Genomic DNA, 19,569 nt, shown 5'->3' with positions numbered 1-19,569 from the left:
GTTTGTTACGTACTTTATTGCGTCATGAACTTATTTTTGGCACTAATATTGTTACATCGCTTTTAGAGTAGAATAATATGATACATATATTGTGCTCTAACTTTTTTAATTCAATGAGCCCAATTTACATCTTAAGCAATAAAATCATAAGGAAGGATTTCATCTATTTATTTTTACAAAAATAGAAAAGATATTTAAATTAACTTAATCTGATTACTATCGTTTAAATTATTAATTATTACAAAAATTAGCAAATAAACGGTTTCCCGAGTTACTAAGTCTAATTGTGAATCTCCCTTTCTCTTGCGTTTTAAGTAGATGAGCTATTTTAATTTGAAAGTTCGGTATATTATTACAATTGTCTGGAAATTACTGTGGTAACTATTATTTCCTTCCTTTTAGTACGATTGTATTTCTATTATTTATTATTATTAATTTTTTTTTACCGTAGGAAAAATGTTGGGTCTAACTAGTACGGAAGTCTTACTACAGCAGATAGAACACTCACCTAAAATCGTGAAAGCAATTTCCCACATTCGTAAGAAAACAATCTCAAAGCGCTTGGCAGGAATAGTGATCCTAGACCACCGACTGACGTGGTTCTTCCCAGAGCTTGCCCATAGAACAATGGTTCTTAACCGGTGTTCCGCGTAACACTGGTGTTCCGCGAATATGGTCCAAGTGTTCCGCGAAATTTCAATTTTAAATGTATTGAAATTTAGAAACTTAGGAAAGATACGAAAACAAAAAATTGTTCCTTTTTTTTTAAATTTGAATTTAATTTTAAGTTCTTGCTAAATACTGAATTTCAAATTATTTAATGTTAGTGTTCCGCGAGAAAAAAAAAACATATACTTGTTCTCCTGTACACTTTGTTTTTCTCAATTATAAACTATAGTTATTTTGTGCACAGATCTATAAATGTAGAAGATATAAAGGGTTGAAAATTTTTTGGGTCATGAAATTCTGTAAAATTATGGCCGTTTTATATCTGCCACTGTGAACCACATATTGATATGGAATTTTGTTCTCCTGTACACTTTGTTTTTCTCAATTATAAACTATAGTTATTTTGTGCACAGATCTATAAATGTAGAAGATATAAAGGGTTGAAAATTGTTTGGGTCATGAAATTCTGTAAAATTATGGCCGTTTTATATCTGCCACTGTGAACCACATATTGATATGGAATTTAGTTCTCTTGTACACTTTGTTTTTCTCAATTATAAACTATAGTTATTTTGTGCACAGATCTATAAATGTAGAAGATATAAAGGGTTGAAAATTTTTTGGGTCATGAAATTCTGTAAAATTATGGCCGTTTTATATCTGCCCCTGTGAACCATGTATTGATATGGAATTTTGTTCTCCTGTACACTTTGTTTTTCTCAATTATAAACTATAGTTATTTTGTGCACAGATCTATAAATGTAGAAGATATAAAGGGTTGAAAATTTTTTGGGTCATGAAATTCTGTAAAATTATGGCGGTTCTATATCTCCCACTGTAAACCACGTATTCGTATGAAATTTTGTTCTCTTGTACACTTTGTTTTTCTCAATTATAAACTATAGTTATTTTGTGCACAAACCTAAAAAGGTAGAAGATATAAAGGGTTGAAAATTTTTTGGGTCATGAGATTCTGTAAAATTATGGCCGTTCTATATCTCCCACTGTGAACCACGTATTCGTATGAAATTTTGTTCTCTTGTACACTTTGTTTTTCTCAATTATAAACTATAGTTATTTTGTGCACAGATCTATAAATGCAGAAGATATAAAGGGTTGAAAATTGTTTGGGTCATGAAAATCTGTAAAATTATGGCCGTTCCATATCTCCCACTGTGAACCACGTATTCGTATGAAATTTTGTTCTCTTGTACACTTTGTTTTTCTTAATTATAAACTATAGTTATTTTGTGCATAGACCTAAAAAAATAGAAGATATAAAGGGTTGAAAATTTTTTGGGTCATGAAAATCTGTAAAATTATGGCCGTTCTATATCTCCCACTGTGAACCACGTATTGGTATGGAATTTTGTTCTCTTATACACTTTGTTTTTCTCAATTATAAACGATAGTTATTTTCTGAACAGATCTATAAATGTAGAAGATATAAAGGGTTGAAAAGTTTTTGGGTCATGAAATTCTGTAAAATTATGGCCGTTTTATATCTCCCACTGTAAACCACGTATTCGTATGAAATTTTGTTCTCTTGTACACTTTGTTTTTCTCAATTATAAACTATAGTTATTTTGTGCACAGATCTATAAATGTAGAAGATATAAAGGGTTAACAAAATTTTGGGTCATGAAATTCTGTAAAATTATGGCCGTTTTATATCTCCCACTGTAAACCACGTATTCGTATGAAATTTTGTTCTCTTGTACACTTTGTTTTTCTCAATTATAAACTATAGTTATTTTGTGCACAGATCTATAAATGTAGAAGATATAAAGGGTTGAAAAATTTTTGGGTCATGAAATTCTGTAAAATTATGGCGGTTCTATATCTCCCACTGTAAACCACGTATTCGTATGAAATTTTGTTCTCTTGTACACTTTGTTTTTCTTAATTATAAACTATAGTTATTTTGTGCACAGATCTATAAATGCAGAAGATATAAAGGGTTGAAAATTGTTTGGGTCATGAAAATCTGTAAAATTATGGCCGTTCCATATCTCCCACTGTGAACCACGTATTCGTATGAAATTTTGTTCTCTTGTACACTTTGTTTTTCTTAATTATAAACTATAGTTATTTTGTGCATAGACCTAAAAAAATAGAAGATATAAAGGGTTGAAAATTTTTTGGGTCATGAAAATCTGTAAAATTATGGCCGTTCTATATCTCCCACTGTGAACCACGTATTGGTATGGAATTTTGTTCTCTTATACACTTTGTTTTTCTCAATTATAAACTATAGTTATTTTGTGCACAGACCTAAAAAGGTAGAAGATATGAAGGATTGAAAATTTTTTGGGTCATGAAATTCTGTAAAATTATGGCGGTTCTATATCTCCCACTGTAAACCACGTATTCGTATGAAATTTTGTTCTCTTGTACACTTTGTTTTTCTCAATTATAAACTATAGTTATTTTGTGCACAGACCTAAAAAGGTAGAAGATATGAAGGGTTGAAAATTTTTTGGGTCATGAAATTCTGTAAAATTATGGCCGTTTTATATCTGCCACTGTGAACCACGTATTGGTATGGAATTTTGTTCTCCTGTACACTTTGTTTTTCTCAATTATAAACTATAGTTATTTTGTGCACAGATCTATAAATGTAGAAGATATAAAGGGTTGAAAATTTTTTGGGTCATGAAATTCTGTAAAATTATGGCGGTTCTATATCTCCCACTGTAAACCACGTATTCGTATGAAATTTTGTTCTCTTGTACACTTTGTTTTTCTCAATTATAAACTATAGTTATTTTGTGCACAGACCTAAAAAGGTAGAAGATATAAAGGGTTGAAAATTTTTTGGGTCATGAAATTCTGTAAAATTATGGCCGTTTTATATCTCCCACTGTAAACCACGTATTCGTATGAAATTTTGTTCTCTTGTACACTTTGTTTTTCTCAATTATAAACTATAGTTATTTTGTGCACAGACCTAAAAAGGTAGAAGATATAAAGGGTTGAAAATTTTTTGGGTCATGAAATTCTGTAAAATTATGGCCGTTCTATATCTCCCACTGTAAACCACGTATTCGTATGAAATTTTGTTCTCTTGTCCACTTTGTTTTACTCAATTATAAACTATAGTTATTTTGTGCACAGATCTATAAATGTAGAAGATATAAAGGGTTGAAAAATTTTTGGGTCATGAAATTCTGTAAAATTATGGCGGTTCTATATCTCCCACTGTAAACCACGTATTCGTATGAAATTTTGTTCTCTTGTACACTTTGTTTTTCTTAATTATAAACTATAGTTATTTTGTGCACAGATCTATAAATGTAGAAGATATAAAGGGTTGAAAATTGTTTGGGTCATGAAAATCTGTAAAATTATGGCCGTTCCATATCTCCCACTGTGAACCACGTATTCGTATGGAATTTTGTTTTCTTGTACACTCTGTTTTTCTCAATTATAAACTATAGTTATTTTGTGCACAGACCTAAAAAGGTAGAAGATATAAAGGGTTGAAAATGTTTTGGGTCATGAGATTCTGTAAAATTATGGCCGTTCTATATCTCCCACTGTAAACCACGTATTCGTATGAAATTTTGTTCTCTTGTCCACTTTGTTTTCTCAATTATAAACTATAGTTATTTTGTGCACAGATCTATAAATGTAGAAGATATAAAGGGTTGAAAATTTTTCGGGTCATGAAATTCTGTAAAATTATGGCCGTTCTATATCTCCCACTGTAAACCACGTATTGATATGGAATTTTGTTCTCTTGTACACTTTGTTTTTCTCAATTATAAACTATAGTTATTTTGTGCACAGATCTATAAAGGTAGAAGATATAAAGGGTTGAAAATGTTTTGGGTCATGAAATTCTGTAAAATTATGGCGGTTCTATATCTCCCACTGTAAACCACGTATTCGTATGAAATTTTGTTCTCTTGTACACTTTGTTTTTCTTAATTATAAAGTATAGTTATTTTGTGCACAGACCTAAAAAGGTAGAAGATATAAAGGGTTGAAAATTTTTTGGGTCATGAGATTCTGTAAAATTATGGCCGTTCTATATCTCCCACTGTGAACCACGTATTGGTATGGAATTTGGTTCTCTTATACACTTTGTTTTTCTCAATTATAAAGTATAGTTATTTTGTGCACAGACCTAAAAAGGTAGAAGATATAAAGGGTTGAAAATTTTTTGGGTCATGAAATTCTGTAAAATTATGGCGGTTCTATATCTCCCACTGTAAACCACGTATTCGTATGAAATTTTGTTCTCTTGTACACTTTGTTTTTCTTAATTATAAACTATAGTTATTTTGTGCACAGACCTAAAAAGGTAGAAGATATAAAGGGTTGAAAATTTTTTGGGTCATGAAATTCTGTAAAATTATGGCCGTTCTATATCTCCCACTGTGAACCACGTATTGGTATGAAATTTTGTTCTCTTATGCACTTTGTTTTTCTCAATTATAAACTATAGTTATTTTGTGCACAGACCTAAAAAGGTAGAAGATATAAAGGGTTGAAAAGTTTTTGGGTCATGAGATTCTGTAAAATTATGGCCGTTCTATATCTCCCACTGTGAACCACGTATTGGTATGGAATTTTGTTCTCTTATACACTTTGTTTTTCTCAATTATAAAGTATAGTTATTTTGTGCACAGACCTAAAAAGGTAGAAGATATAAAGGGTTGAAAATTTTTTGGGTCATGAAATTCTGTAAAATTATGGCCGTTCTATATCTCTCACTGTGAACCACGTATTCGTATGAAATTTTGTTCTCCTGTACACTTTGTTTTTCTCAATTATAAACTATAGTTATTTTGTGCACAGATCTATAATTTTAGAAGATATAAAGCAGTGGTTCTTAACCGGTGTTGCGCGAATATGGTCCAAGTGTTCCGCGAAATTTCAATTTTAAATGTATTGAAATTTAGAAACTTAGGAAAGATACGAAAACAAAAAATTTTTTCCTTTTTTTTTTTAATTTGAATATAATTTTAAGTTCTTGCTAAATACCGAATTTCAAATTATTTAATGTTAGTGTTCCGCGAGAAAAATATATACATATAATTGTGTTCCGCGTCTATGAAAAGGTTAAGAACCACTGCCATAGAACATGGGTGAGATAAGGAATTGCAAAGCATGGGCGCAATACCAAGGTTTTAATTTTTAAATATAACCATAGAATGCCACGAAAAAGGAAAATAACTTCATCCTTACGTACAAATGTGGTAATTAAATTGACGAAAATGGAGATTTTTTAATTAAATGAAAATTTTGTAGGGTGTCTGGTGGAAGGAAATATAGAATTTAGAAAGCCGTTTGTAGAGAAAGGTAGAGAACATTGTTGTACATCATGAACAAATAGTCTGAACACATGTCTAACTAGCCCGGAAAATACTAAATATCATTTTGCTAATTTATTTAGAATACTTCTAATCTTTATGACGAAGATTGTATTAGCAAATATGAAATCAAAAATCAAATGATTAACAAGAGAAAAATGATCAAGCAGATCCTCGTAGACAACCACAATAATTTGTAACATTATATTAAGACACATACAGTAATGTAGTAATTCTGTTACGCTGTAGCTCTAAATGACTAGTATCATTAAGACCGTGCCTTTTTTATTATTTACAGCCATAACTGAGTAGGAAATGATCGCCGGATAACATTAATACTGTTATTTGTGATTATAAGAAACCAGCTTGGCTAGTGAAGGAATTACAATGAATTGGAAGTACAGTTTTTGGGATAGAACAGAATTAGAAATGCTTGAATGTATTTACATTAACTAAAATACTATTGCCAAAAAATAAATTAATAAAATAGTCTGATGTAATGTTAAAGTAAAATAAACAAAACAACAGACTTAAGATGCGGTCAGCTTCTACAGTTTCGTAATTAAATATTTAGTTTGTATTTACCACCAGCTTATGTATTATCCCTGGACTGTTATTTAATCACATCTTGCGGTAAGTATTACCAGTCAAGGAACAGATTGTTCATATTTCGCAACAGTTATGTATCCTTTGACTTTAAGAGAAAGAGGTGCCATCAATCTGCTGCTAGCTTATGTTTCTAATTATATGTTAGCAATTTCTCAGAATTTGGAAGCAGATATGTAAATTATGAGTCACTGAAGTAGATCAGGCCAGTTTTCACAATTAATCAACATCTTAACAAGCCTTCTTGTAAGTTAAAAACCAAGATCCCAAAATATGTGTATCAGGATAATTATTCTTTTGGCGTACCAATGATGGTGGCTGACCCACCATGCCACAGAGGCTTACTTATTGTATTGACTCCTAGTTCAGCGTTTCCCAATATTTGGTACGCGTACCCCTGCTGGTTGGCGGTACACGAAAAATAATGAATAATGGCGGGCTTTTGGAAACATATTGTAACGTATTTCCTGTAGTAAATAAAAATTATTTTAATTAATAATATTACACAGAAAAAATATGTACAATAATAAGGTTAGTCTGTCTCAAGATATACGAGAAAATATAATATCACTATATCATTCGAGAAAGCTATATCATTATCAATAAAAGAAAAATGACTATGTAAAAATCTGCTTAAAGATACTGATTGTAATGAGTAAGCTCTATCCAAGCAACATTAAATTTAATTGGTACTTACAGGTAGTTGAATGCTTAAAAGAAATTAATTTAGAAGATTTGGGCACAATGTAATAATCCTAAAGAAGAACTTTGTAAATTAATCAATAATTTTGAAGAGAAAAATATGTACGCAATTTTTAATTATTTAAAAAAAGTTTTAAAACTAAGATCTTACATTTACAAAGTTTATGAAGTGAACATGAACTTGGAACTCCTTTGTAACAGATACTAAATTGTATCTCTATATAAATAAAGATAATGATAGTAAAATAACACACTCGGAATAACATAATCATTTTTACGAAGTGGTACAATTTAGCATGATGTACTACCAAGTGGTACGCGAGCCAAAAAAGGTTGGGAAACGCTGTCCTAGATGGTCTAGTAGGTAAATTCTCCCCTCTTTATCAGGTTTATTGAGTGGGTTCAATTAGGAAATAGATGAAACAGCACTCCATGTTCTTTGACAGTGTGAAGGGCTATTTGGTTCAGCTCTTCGGGTGAAGAAAAGCCCACGCTGTCATACTTTGCCTTCTAGCGTCTCAACCAGCCTCTAGTCAAACAGACAGGACTAGGAGGTTTAACACTAATTACTGGCTGCCACAATAGAACTTCGGAGTCTCAATGGCATTGGTTTTCTGGATAACCGTTTTAAAAATCCATCTACCAGACCTAGGATCTTCCTACGATTCTGCGAAGATGTTTCCTGGACCTACTTTGCCTTGTAAGAATAATCTCAGCGTTACTAACCTCAGAATTCAAAGCATTAAAGTCTCCCTTAAAATAAATAAGATACCGTACATTAGACAGAAATGGTACTTTAGAGTAGAGGGAAGCCTACCCACGAATTGCTGCTGGCGGAAAATAATTGCATCAATCAAGGTTTTTTTTTTATGGTATTAATTTCGAATAACAGGGTTGTGTTCATCCAAGTTTGAAAATTAAAGCTTAATAAACGCACTAAAACGGAAAGAGAGCATTTTTAGCAGCAATAGAAATTTTTCCGGAAAGAGGAACCAAGTTCTCAGATCTTATTCTCAGAGCACGATCATAGAGACAAACAGTTTATGTCATAGAACTAATCGATTCAGAACTACAAAAATGATTGTTACCAATATTTCATCTTCGCATTGATTCGTTACTTTTAATAGTTTTTTTCTTTCTTTCTTCTTCATTAATTCAGAACACGTTGTAACTACAATTGTATGTCGTACTGCCATTATGTTCCTAAACCGAGGTTGTCTGAATGAATGATCTGCGTGTGATCCTATATTGTACTATTGTTTGCCCATAGAACTAGCTAAAATAGTCACTTAACATTTAGGCAATAGAATTGTTATTTCTACTTACTTTGATTGTATTTATTTATCACGTTAAATTTTTTTATTTTGAAGAAACAATAAGGGTGTACCTAAGAGTAAATACCTTGGATCTTGGAAGTTGACAAAGGAGAATCTTGACCTTAAGAAGATAGAAGAGGAGAAACAAGCAGCCACGCGGTGTACAGTATTATGGTACCGCGATGTATTCCCAGGTAGTAACATCCTTCGTAATAGAAAGAGTACTTATTATGCAGATCCGAGGCTGGTCACTTCAGTTAAGATGCAAAGTAGAACCTTGAATGCCATCGAAATGGAATTTTGGAGAAGGTACACAAAAAGAACACCCTATAAAAACATCGAACACCATTATTAGGTAGACAGTTCCAGTCAAAAAAACAAATATATAACTTAAAGAGAATCGATGAGAGAAGACTGTATTAGTTAGGACATAATATTCAGAAAGGACAAACGCTTTCTTTAGCGGTAATTTAATTAGCAACCTCTTGGAGCTAAAGTAGAGGAAGCTAAGAGATAATTGGCTCGCCAAGACTTTAGAAATTGTGACAATACGAGAGCTAATTTAAAGCGATGCTCAAGACCGACCGAAATACTGCATAGTTTAAGGAAATCTTCCTGATTGGTAAGATTGACTAAATGAACACTGCCGAACATGAAGGAATATAGACGAACTGCCGGAATTTAAATGATAAAAGCGATGACACAGTTTAAATTAATGGCAAGTTCTTCTTGAGTTTCATGCCTCAACAGTAAAAGATAAGTTTTGGAAACAGTTTTGCCCTAAAGATTGGAGTAGAACGACAAACAGTTCGAGCTATAAAATAATGGACGAAAGTGATTCTGGAGGAGATTGCAGTTTCCCAATATGTGGTCCAAGAAAACAGTTTGGTAAAATGAATGAAATATCTAGTGAAATCAATCTTGACGATGCGAATATTTTCAGTAAAAAAGAACAATACCAATTACAATAATCTCCAGCTAATATTGTAATAACACAAAAAGATAATCTTAATGTATATTAGACACCACAGTTAGAAATATGTCGAGTTGTATACGTGCGATGAACCAATCTGTCCTAGTTTCAATCACAAACTACAGAGTGGGCGACACGTTTCATAATACCGTTATATTTAAAGTTAAAAGTAGAATATTAATAAGAGCCGACGATTTACCGTTTTTTTCTTTCGACTTTCATCTCTCACATCTATGTCTTCTCTGCCAGTAGATGGAATAAATGATGTAGATATAATTTATTTCGATTAATTAAATGCGCCCAATAAAGAAATAAAGTAAAATCGCTGTTAGCTAACACTATTACTTTCAATAAAGTAATGTAAAATTATTAAGTTGGTTCCAGTTGTTTTTATCAGAATAAAATTAATTAGGAGAGCTATATTTTTTTTTTAAATTAAGGTCAACATTTGATATCTTGGCACCTGCATGAACAGGGCATGTAGAGGAGTTGGGTAGATCTGAAGTCATACGGATATACTGGGAAAGACTGATTCTATACCATTATCTTACAGAAGAATGAATGAAATTGTTAGGTAGGATGTGCTTAAACTCGAATAGCATGTACTGAAGGAGGAAGCAAAGATGGATAGGTTTCGGACAATCAATTCAGGATATTACAGGAGGTTGTGGAGCTCTGGAAGGGCCAGAATATTTGAGGAGGCTTATTTAGGCCTTAGCGGAACAAGCTTGGTGCCTTAAGAAATACAGTGCCGTATTACAAGTATACGAGCTAAGTGAGCTGTATATTACAAATCGTGCTATCATGCATAACAGACTTGACGTAAAAGTGTTGGATAAGGTAAAAGAAAGTGATAGGGAATGTGCAGTTAGCGATCACGATCGATCGGAATGCGCAGTCTATCGATAAGGCCGAGCTAAAAAGCTTCCACAGATCAGAGAGGCTGAGAATGGCAATCAATAACAACTTCATCTAGAATTTCCATTTGCCGGCGAAGTCTAGCAAACATAATCTTTCTGGGTACAGCCAGAATGGTGCACAAGTTTTCATCATGCAACTGCGTTTGTTAGCGCACTTTATAATGGATGCGCTGAGTTTGATAAAGGAACAATGATGAAGAACTGCATCCTACCTGATGTTTAAAAACTGAGAGAGTACGAGTAATTGGGGGTCGTGAACTGTTCAGAAGTTTTGATTTTGCCGCTCCAATGCTTAGCGTTTCCGCAATGACGTGATGCAATAATAATAATAATAATAATAATACACCAAGCCCAAGCGTGCTGTCCTTTAAATTTTCTTTTCTTTTAGGCTTCTACCGCTCATTGTATTGTCTGTAGCGAGAGAACACGGTCTGGAGGTCAGAAGTGCAATAAGCTAATAATCTTATTAATAATCTAACAATATCCAGGATATCTGCTACTAATCGCAGGAATCTTGGGTTTTTAATTAATATTAAACACTCACTAGAAAGCACGTAAGATCCATCAGATGTTTTCATTTCGGGAAACCCAAAATTTGATTACGTAAAACATTCTCTTACATTTGAAACAAAACGGGGCAAATGTAACTTTTGTTCGGGTCTTTAGTGAACTCCTAGCTAATAAATTATACTAAATTATACAATTCTTTTTGTATGATTACTGGTTTGAAAACAGAGGAAATACAAGCCGATGAACCATTGATAAATCTCCAAAGTGATGAAGCAGATAAGAAAAGATAGAAAGCAATAATGGAATGAACATAACAACACCAAATACATGATGAATTTACACTTCAGGAGAGACTTGTTATTCCACGTTAAGGTCTATTTCTACCTCTTTTCTTAAATAGCCGTAAAAAGCAAAACAATAATTTCAAAGTCATACTACATTATCAATCTCAGTTATAAGTAAATTTTCATCGGGATGTTAGTGCAAGTACTATTTTTATTGAATAATAAAAGTATTTATGTTTTTTCCTCCTTAAAAGGATAATCGAAATTATCGTACATGAACACATAGATATGTAGGTAGAAATCGATAAAAAGAAGAGTTTTAATGGTAACTGAATTTAGTTGGCAACCAGACAATGTACACTTACAATTTCAGCTTGAATGATAGCTATGACAAATCACTATCTATGAAAGCCTCATGCGGGTAGGGAGAAACTTTCGCTAGACCATTATCTCGAGAGTGGGCAGAAGTCACGATTCATTTTTTTACTTTCTCTTACAGCTTGCAAGGGGAAGTTCCGCACGGCGAGAGGTGGAAATTTGGAAGTTGGGGGCATAGCAGGCCTGCAGACAGTTACTGCGTCTATAATATGGTCACTTACATGCAATCTCTTACTGCTTGTAAAAGATTGAGGTTATATCGCAAGGGGTTATGCAAACATTTTACTTGACCTACGGAATCGAACTATGGGGTTCTGCCAAGCGTTCCAAACTTCTTACAATCCAAAAAACCCTGCGCACAATTGACATAGCCTCCTTCTAATTATCCAATCGAACCATACAAAATGACGCCAATATTCGTTTCCTGTCTAACCTCAATCCACTAATAAGAATTCCACATCTATTCTGCACGTCCTTCAGTCTGTCGCCTTTCTTCCCGAACAATTGCTGACAATTCTGCTAAACGTCTTAAGCGGAGTTCTTCCACTGGGGTAGTTTCTCTTCTCATTAATTATTAGTGTTTCACAGAACAGCTGCATTAGATTTTAGATTTTGAAAGGCAGGACGTGACCTGTGCCCCACGGCACCGCTGCCATAAGAGACTTATTGTGCCTTCCCTATAAGTCTAGTAGATGAAACCTCCCCTTCTAAGAAGGTTGAAGACTTTCCCTACCAGTTCCTTCTGCGCTATAATCTCCTTTGGTCTCAAGGCACCAAAGATATCGTAGCACAGTCGCTTGATTCGCAACGCGATCGAATAACAAATGAGACGCCCGTTTCCTCCTCTTCCTGGCACAATCTGCACAACGGTTCCGAGCTAATAAGCCCCCACCTTGTACAGGTGCTTTCTGAACCTGCCATGCCCTTTGAATAGGCCTGTAATCAGAGTGATCTGATTTCCACCCAAGCCCAGAGTCTCTTTGGTACTTTGTTTACACAGCAAGGGCATAACTCTCTTGCTGTGTTTGACCCCAGGAAGCATCGCTCAGTACTTTTCAGCTGCATTACTTGCAACAAAAATTTTTTACCCCAGTAATACAAAAAAATAAAATAAATAAGTAACCTATAGGAAATTTTAATTTGAAACCATCTGATCTAGAAGAATAAATATATATTTCATTCATTCCTTCGTCTTAGCGAAAACCTATATTTATAGTCACATCACTGTGAAATAATCATAGCAAATCAACAGTCTTAGTCAAGCATAAAAAGTATTCTGACAACTTTAACATGGATTATGATAAAGTTGATGATCATTGCTGCTGATACAAATCAAGGTTACCTAGTTCGCAGGATATATAAACTTGAACGTTCCTTATTACTTGGTTAGAGAAGGAATGCTGATTTTATATTTTAGTAGGTCAAATCTGCTTTAGTTTTAATGTTTAATTTACAGTAACCTATGGTTTTCATCAGTAAACGTGTAATTTGTGTCGGCACTTGATTTTATTGATGGTTGCAAATATGAAATTAGTCAGTTCTTGCGGATTTTTATAAGTACAGTCGAACCTCGCTTAACGAGCATAATTCGTTCCAGAACCTTACTCGTTACGCGAAATACTCGTCAAGCGAAACAATTTTTTTCATATAAATTAAAATAAAAGGGGATCAGCCACACTTACACCATGTTCTCGTTTCTCAATGATTTTACGTTTCAATTCTAACGTTATTTTAATTCTTTTCGAAGCCATTTTGTTAGAGGGATAACAAAATAAACACAATAATATTTAAACACAAATGTCACCATATGGACTTCCCCTATACACCACTCATTCGGTGAAGTTCGGTTTCGACTGTATCAATGCATTAGATACGTGGAGAATATGAAACGCATATGCGTAAACAGGAATGACTAATCGAAGAATGCGCAGTTTTCGATGAGTCAGCGAAAACTGCGCAGTCAGCGAAATGTCATTAGAAAACTATCGTTATGCGAAACATCGCTCGCTATAAGAATCAATTTGTTTTACTCGTTATGCGAATTACTCGTTAAGAGAGGTTATGCGAGGTTCCACTGTATTTTAAGATATTAGAAGTATTCAATAAATAAAATAAAATTGGAACTCGTACAACTTTTCTTTCGACAATTTTCGAGATGATGGAGAAGTAATAAATTTCTCCATACTCCAAATTTTAAAACATGTTAGTTATTTCTACCATAATCTGGACCATAAAACTTCACATTAAACCAATTAAGGTTCAAAAATTGGTAAGCCTCATCGAATTTGGAATTTTGATTGCAAAAATTGAATCTTTATAATTATTTAGCAGATTTTCGGTTAGCTAATTTTGTCAACAGGCTTATTGTTGGGACCTACAATAGCATTTAATCTAGGTATCAGATTTGGACTTCCGCCATTTATTTCTTTTTTGAGTTCTCCTGACCACACACTTGTATTCAGAGGACATCAAAGCGCATATTTCCGGTAAAAAGTTTGAATCAAAATTTCGAAACCATCGCAACACTCCCAACTATAGTAAGAGATATAGTGAAACTCTTATATAACAAGAACAATCATGTGCATTCACATTTTTCTTTCTCCATACCACGATATTTCATGATTATGTCCCAGTTTTAATTTCTGGAATATAGGGCAATGATTCTAGAACATGAAAAATGTGCAGAATGTTTTGCATAGTTTGTTTTTATGAGTTCAAACGAACTTAGGAATTTACTATAGAATTGTGCAATTCAATTGATGTAAGTAAATAATGCAAATATTTCTTGCACTATTTCATGGCATTCATTCGCACGAATCTAATTGTTAGTAAAGAGAGTTTCTTTCATGCAATTGCAGAAATGATAACAAGGCAGAGTTTGTTCAAGTGAAAACCTTAAACTGTTTTGCTAATTTAAAATGCAATGTTGTTTGATTATAGTACGTTAATTTTGATTGATTAGTAAATCATCAAGCTTTTGGGTTCTTACGAAAAGGAGATTTAAATAAGCTAATTATTTAAAGGCACGAAAGGAGTATTGTAATTTGATCAAGAAGCAAAAGGGCTAAATAGAATAAAAGATTTAATGGCTAGCAATAAAACAAACTAAATTACAATAACTAACTAGGAGTAGGCTTACCATACGTCCCGGTTTGACCGGGATGGTCCCGGTTTGAGATCCCTGTCCCGGCGTCCCGGTCAAACTTGAACAACACCGACACCCCGGCTGATCGTTCCTCCGCGCCCATTTATTAATATGTTTTCAGTTCTTAATAATTTTGATTGCATTTCAAATATGAAAAACACAAATTAAGCGAAAAGCAAAACGAAAATGAGCCTCTTTCTCCTCTGCGTCCCGGTTTGGCTCTTCGTAATTATGGTAAGCCTAACTAGGGGTAAACTAAGTAAAACCTATTTCTAAATGGATTGGCTAAACTGAATGACGAATAGATTAGAACCGTGAAGAGTGGTAAGAATGAATCCTCACGGAGTGACTGCAATTCCTGAGCTGTGGTCTGCCGTTCTAATACTCTGATTCTTATTGGGCAGCTTCCATAGTTTTGAGCCAGCTGGCTTTAACCCTTTCTCACAGATACTTTTTCAACTTAAGAATTTCCTGATTCTGTCATTCTACACTTTAACTATAAGAAAATTGTTATTGGTAAAAGCTAGGGAAGCCTTTTTTTTTTTTACTCAAGGGGGCAATGTCTTTATTTGCAGCTTCAAACGTCTCAGGCCACTGTCGTTAAAAGAAAAAAGACGTTCTCATGTTAAATTACTGCGAAAAGCTGACATCCATTTTGAAGAGACAGAGAAATAAAGAACTGAAACTTTGACATTAGAATTAGCAGTATGAAGATTGGCCAAAGTCTAAAATACTTTTAAGAAAATTAATATTTTACATCAATTCCACTAAGACTTCAGATAGCTTTGCGAACAGATTTACTTCTAACGGAATGAAAAGTCCATGTGCAGGACCATTCAAGTATGCAAAAGTAAATAGTAAAATTTAGTCTATTATTTTGAAGAATTTCTTACCTGACTATGTGCTTCGATTAGGATGGCAGCGAACAGAGCTAGACAGAGATATCTAGCCATCCTCTGTAACAGAATAATGGAGGTGATTAGTGTGGTCAGTGTAAAAAATTAAATAAGTACATAATATGTATGTACCATATATATAATTTTTATTTTAACATTCATAACTGTACAAAATTATCTTGGATGGTCTCGGAAACGAGAATAAGATGGTTCCCAGTAGAAGAACTCCGTTAAAACTTCAGATTACTTGCTGAAGTTGTTCGTCTTAAGAAGATGGTCGCAAGGCCAGCAAAGTTTTAGTCTCCTAGCAGTAGGGAAAGTTAGGATGTGCCTTAAGAAATGGACTGATAGAAATGATTTACTACGAGTATATAATGATCAAGTAGCGTGTTAATAGAAAGAATTCCTTGAGCTTCTTATAGCAAGTCTGGGTGCCAAACCAGTTAAAGGCCTGAGCAATGTTCAGGAAGAAGATACTCAGAATACTTCTGGCGGATGAAATTGCATCAAAAATGTGGCCGCATTGCCTGAGTTGTTGAATGAAATGAACGGAAATCAAACTGATGAGTATAAAGGAAATCTTCGAGAAAAAGATATTTTTAATTTAATTTTATTTAACTCGTTTTGTTCAAAAGTAAGTTTATTGGGAAGAAGCAAGAAGATGATAGATTTACTCCGAGTAAGCTCCGAGCCTCAACGAACTTAGGTGCTCAAAAACTTAATTCATAATGAAATTAAAAACAATAAAATATAACATTGAGCAGGATTAGGGGCATTGGATTCCACGTGTAGATCCTGGTTTCGAATCCAGCGGACAACCCTTGGATTTTTTTTCTTTTTCTTTTTAGGAGAGCTAGTAACAGCTCATAGTCTCATGATGGTTGTCAGTAACGAAAGAAGATCGTCCAAAGAGTAGCAGTGTACTGAAAAATGCTCGGCAAGCTATTGGCCTCAAATTCAAAATAATAATAATAATAATAATAATAAAGTATATTAGCTCAATGAAATGATTGCTTCACGTTTTAACGTAATTCTTATTTAGTTTTGACAATAATAAGGAGATTAAATGAAACATATGCGTCGTTCCATCCATATCCTTAAGCAGTTTAATAGTTCCCGTCACCTTTTTCCAATTAAGACCCGGCAACTCCTAGTTTCCTCTCTTATATTCCCCCATTTCGACTATGGTTGTTTAGTGTATGGCGGTCTTTCTGGTGATCTCGAAGCTAAGCTCAAGCGCCTCATGAACTGCTTCATAAGATTTATTTTCAGCATTTCCAGAGACTCTCGCATTTCGCACTGCTACGATGAGTTGAAGTGGCTTTTTCCTGTCTATCGCCGCCAATATTTTTTTGCTTCTTTCCTTTTTCAAGTCATCCAGTCTCAAAGGCCTTCCTATATTTTTCAACTCCTTAAGTTTAAATCCTCCATCCATTCCCGTAACACTAGATCTCGCTCATCTGATCTCTATATTCCCTCTCACCGTACCTCATCCTTTGACAAGTCCTTCCTAATACGTGCTGCCTCTCTCTGGAACTCCTTGCCTTCATCTGTCCGCCATGCTCCTACCCTATCCATCTTTAAATCCCGTCTATTCAGTTATCTCCTTTCTATTCAGCTTCCTCCGAAATTCTAATTGTTTTAATTTATTTCCTTAATTTCTGCTGTTTTATTATTTTATTTTTACTTTCATTTTCACTTATTATATTTTCACTTTTGTAAATACTTATTTATTTATTTAATTTCTGTATAATCACAGGCCAAACTGTTAAGGCCTCTATTTGTTCCTGTATTTATTCTTAGGGGACAATTGTCCCAGAATAATAAATTTCGTTTCTATTTCTATTTCTATTTCTAATAATTGCGAGCAGCAATCAAAGAAATCTTAGATCTGATCTTAAGTTAACGGTACTTAATTATGGCGACTACATGACTATTATTAGACCTATTATTGCATGAAATATATAAAAAAGTCAATAATAATATTCATAATAGTTATGCTAAATTGTAAAATTTTGTTCAGTAACTTCTTTAATAGCCTTTAAAAACATCTTGCTCCTTTAACTTCTAGTGGCTGTTAACTATGTTCAACCACTGAATGCACTGAGAAGTTTAGAAAGTTTAATAATTTTCAAGCTTAAGAAACAAGTTTAATGTCGTAATCAAAGCTGGAGTGAGGGTATAGGATGTTCAGTTGTACCAACTTACTATCATAATATTCCCATACTACAATTCATTACTAAATAAGTAATTATCATCCCCACACATGTTTAATATTATTTGAAAATACTGCTAAAAAGAAATACGATACTACCTGAAGAGCACTAAGAGAAATAATCGTTATTAAACGCAATAAAAGCTATGGGTCACAACGATATTGTGATATAATGGAATGTTTATTTTAGGGAAGGAATGCAGAGGAAAGAGAAAGACCATATATTGTTAGAGGTGGTCATGTTGTCTGATGATGTAGGTAGGCGCGAAGCAGACCAGGCTTTTGAAGAGAAAGTTGCTGCGATTGAGCCAATGCCCCGGAGCACTTCACATACCTCTGCAGGTTGCTCGCCTGCCACCAATATAACCTTAGCAAACTTACCAGCTATAGAGCTCTCATAACCAGGGCGCTGCAGATATACAAACACATATAGGTTTTGGTATCGTTTCTGCTTCTAATAACCACATCTCACATCTGTACTAACCTCATATATACACGGATATAGTATCGTAGTCGCATATGATTAAAAACAAAAGGCGTGGCTATAAATAATTTCTAAAATACCAACGAGTTAACGTTATTCTATTCACTACATTCGACTTCTTATTACTCTCTTATGTTTCGAACTGCGGTTTTTTTGGATGTTGATCTCGAAAACTTATCATGCTCTATTAAATATATACAAAAAAATCAAAGACAGGATCTTGTTAACGGAGAGAATAACTTTATATACGACATTTACGGTAACGATTGGCAGCCACCAAATTGGATAGACTTAGCAACATTTGTAGAAAAGTATAAAACAGCACGAATGAGAAAAGAATAACAGAAAGGTTAATAAGGAAGAAAATAATAATAATAATAATAAGGAGAAAAAATATTTTGGAAGTGATTCAAAAAGTCACAGATCTAGGCGCCACGGTAGCCGAGCGGTTAGAGGCGAGACCTGCGAAGTTATGATGTATTGAGTTCGATTCCCAGTCTTAAGCCTTAGATTTTATTTAATGGTTAATAAAAGAAATTTACAGTAAAGTATGTTAGCTAGTCGCCTCCGTCCACGACACCTAATTCTGTAGTTGGACGTAAAGACCGGCTGAAAAAATAGACAATTACTTTACTTTGCTTAGTCACAGATCTTACTTCATTTTCTAGGAGCTCTTTTATTTTTAAGGGCGCTTTTGAGAGGGGGTTAAGCTTCTCTTAAATGTGACCTTTGAATATTAGAAATGACCCAAACCTCTTCTTACAATTAGTTTGGACAATTAAGTTTGTTACTGCAGATCCAGTTTTGAGGAAAACCAAACCTTTTTTGGACTTTTTCCCGAAAATGGATCATACCAATCTCATTGCACTTGGGATATTAATTGAACATAACTATTTCTTAACATATTCCACTTCTGTTTGAAATCCTTCTCGCAGGGTTAGTTGGAATAAAATTCTTACTGCCGTTTTAGTGTCAAGTTCCGCCTTTTCATTTATACTTTATTCAAAACATTCATATTCGTCCTCATAATTTTGAATTTTGAATGGCCGGCATAAACGCGGCACAAACGAATGGAAAAATGCAATTTTCTAAAAGCTCAAAAATAAAAAGTTGTCAGACCAACTTGACACGCGAATATCTCGCGTAATAA

General features: G+C 33.7%; 1 protein-coding gene across 5 annotated transcripts in view; it reads right to left on the bottom strand.

Annotated features, from left to right (window-relative positions):
• The window catches only part of uif (sushi, von Willebrand factor type A, EGF and pentraxin domain-containing protein uif), a 210,705-nt gene that overhangs the window by 67,766 nt on the left and 123,370 nt on the right, over positions 1-19,569 (bottom strand). For all 5 annotated transcript variants that reach the window (XM_074136874.1, XM_074136876.1, XM_074136873.1 and 2 more), the window contains one exon: positions 15,718-15,780. In XM_074136874.1, coding sequence (XP_073992975.1) covers positions 15,718-15,777 — 60 coding nt within the window. In that variant the 5' untranslated portion in view covers positions 15,778-15,780. The remainder of the gene's footprint in view (positions 1-15,717; positions 15,781-19,569) is intronic.

The sequence above is a fragment of the Rhodnius prolixus genome, unplaced genomic scaffold (assembly GCF_049639745.1).
Source record: "Rhodnius prolixus isolate KJV_2025 unplaced genomic scaffold, Rpr scaffold_5, whole genome shotgun sequence".
NCBI classification, from domain to species: domain Eukaryota; kingdom Metazoa; phylum Arthropoda; class Insecta; order Hemiptera; family Reduviidae; genus Rhodnius; species Rhodnius prolixus.
The sequence above is the reverse complement of the archived record's forward strand: the minus strand, read 5'-3'. Positions and strand labels throughout refer to the sequence as shown.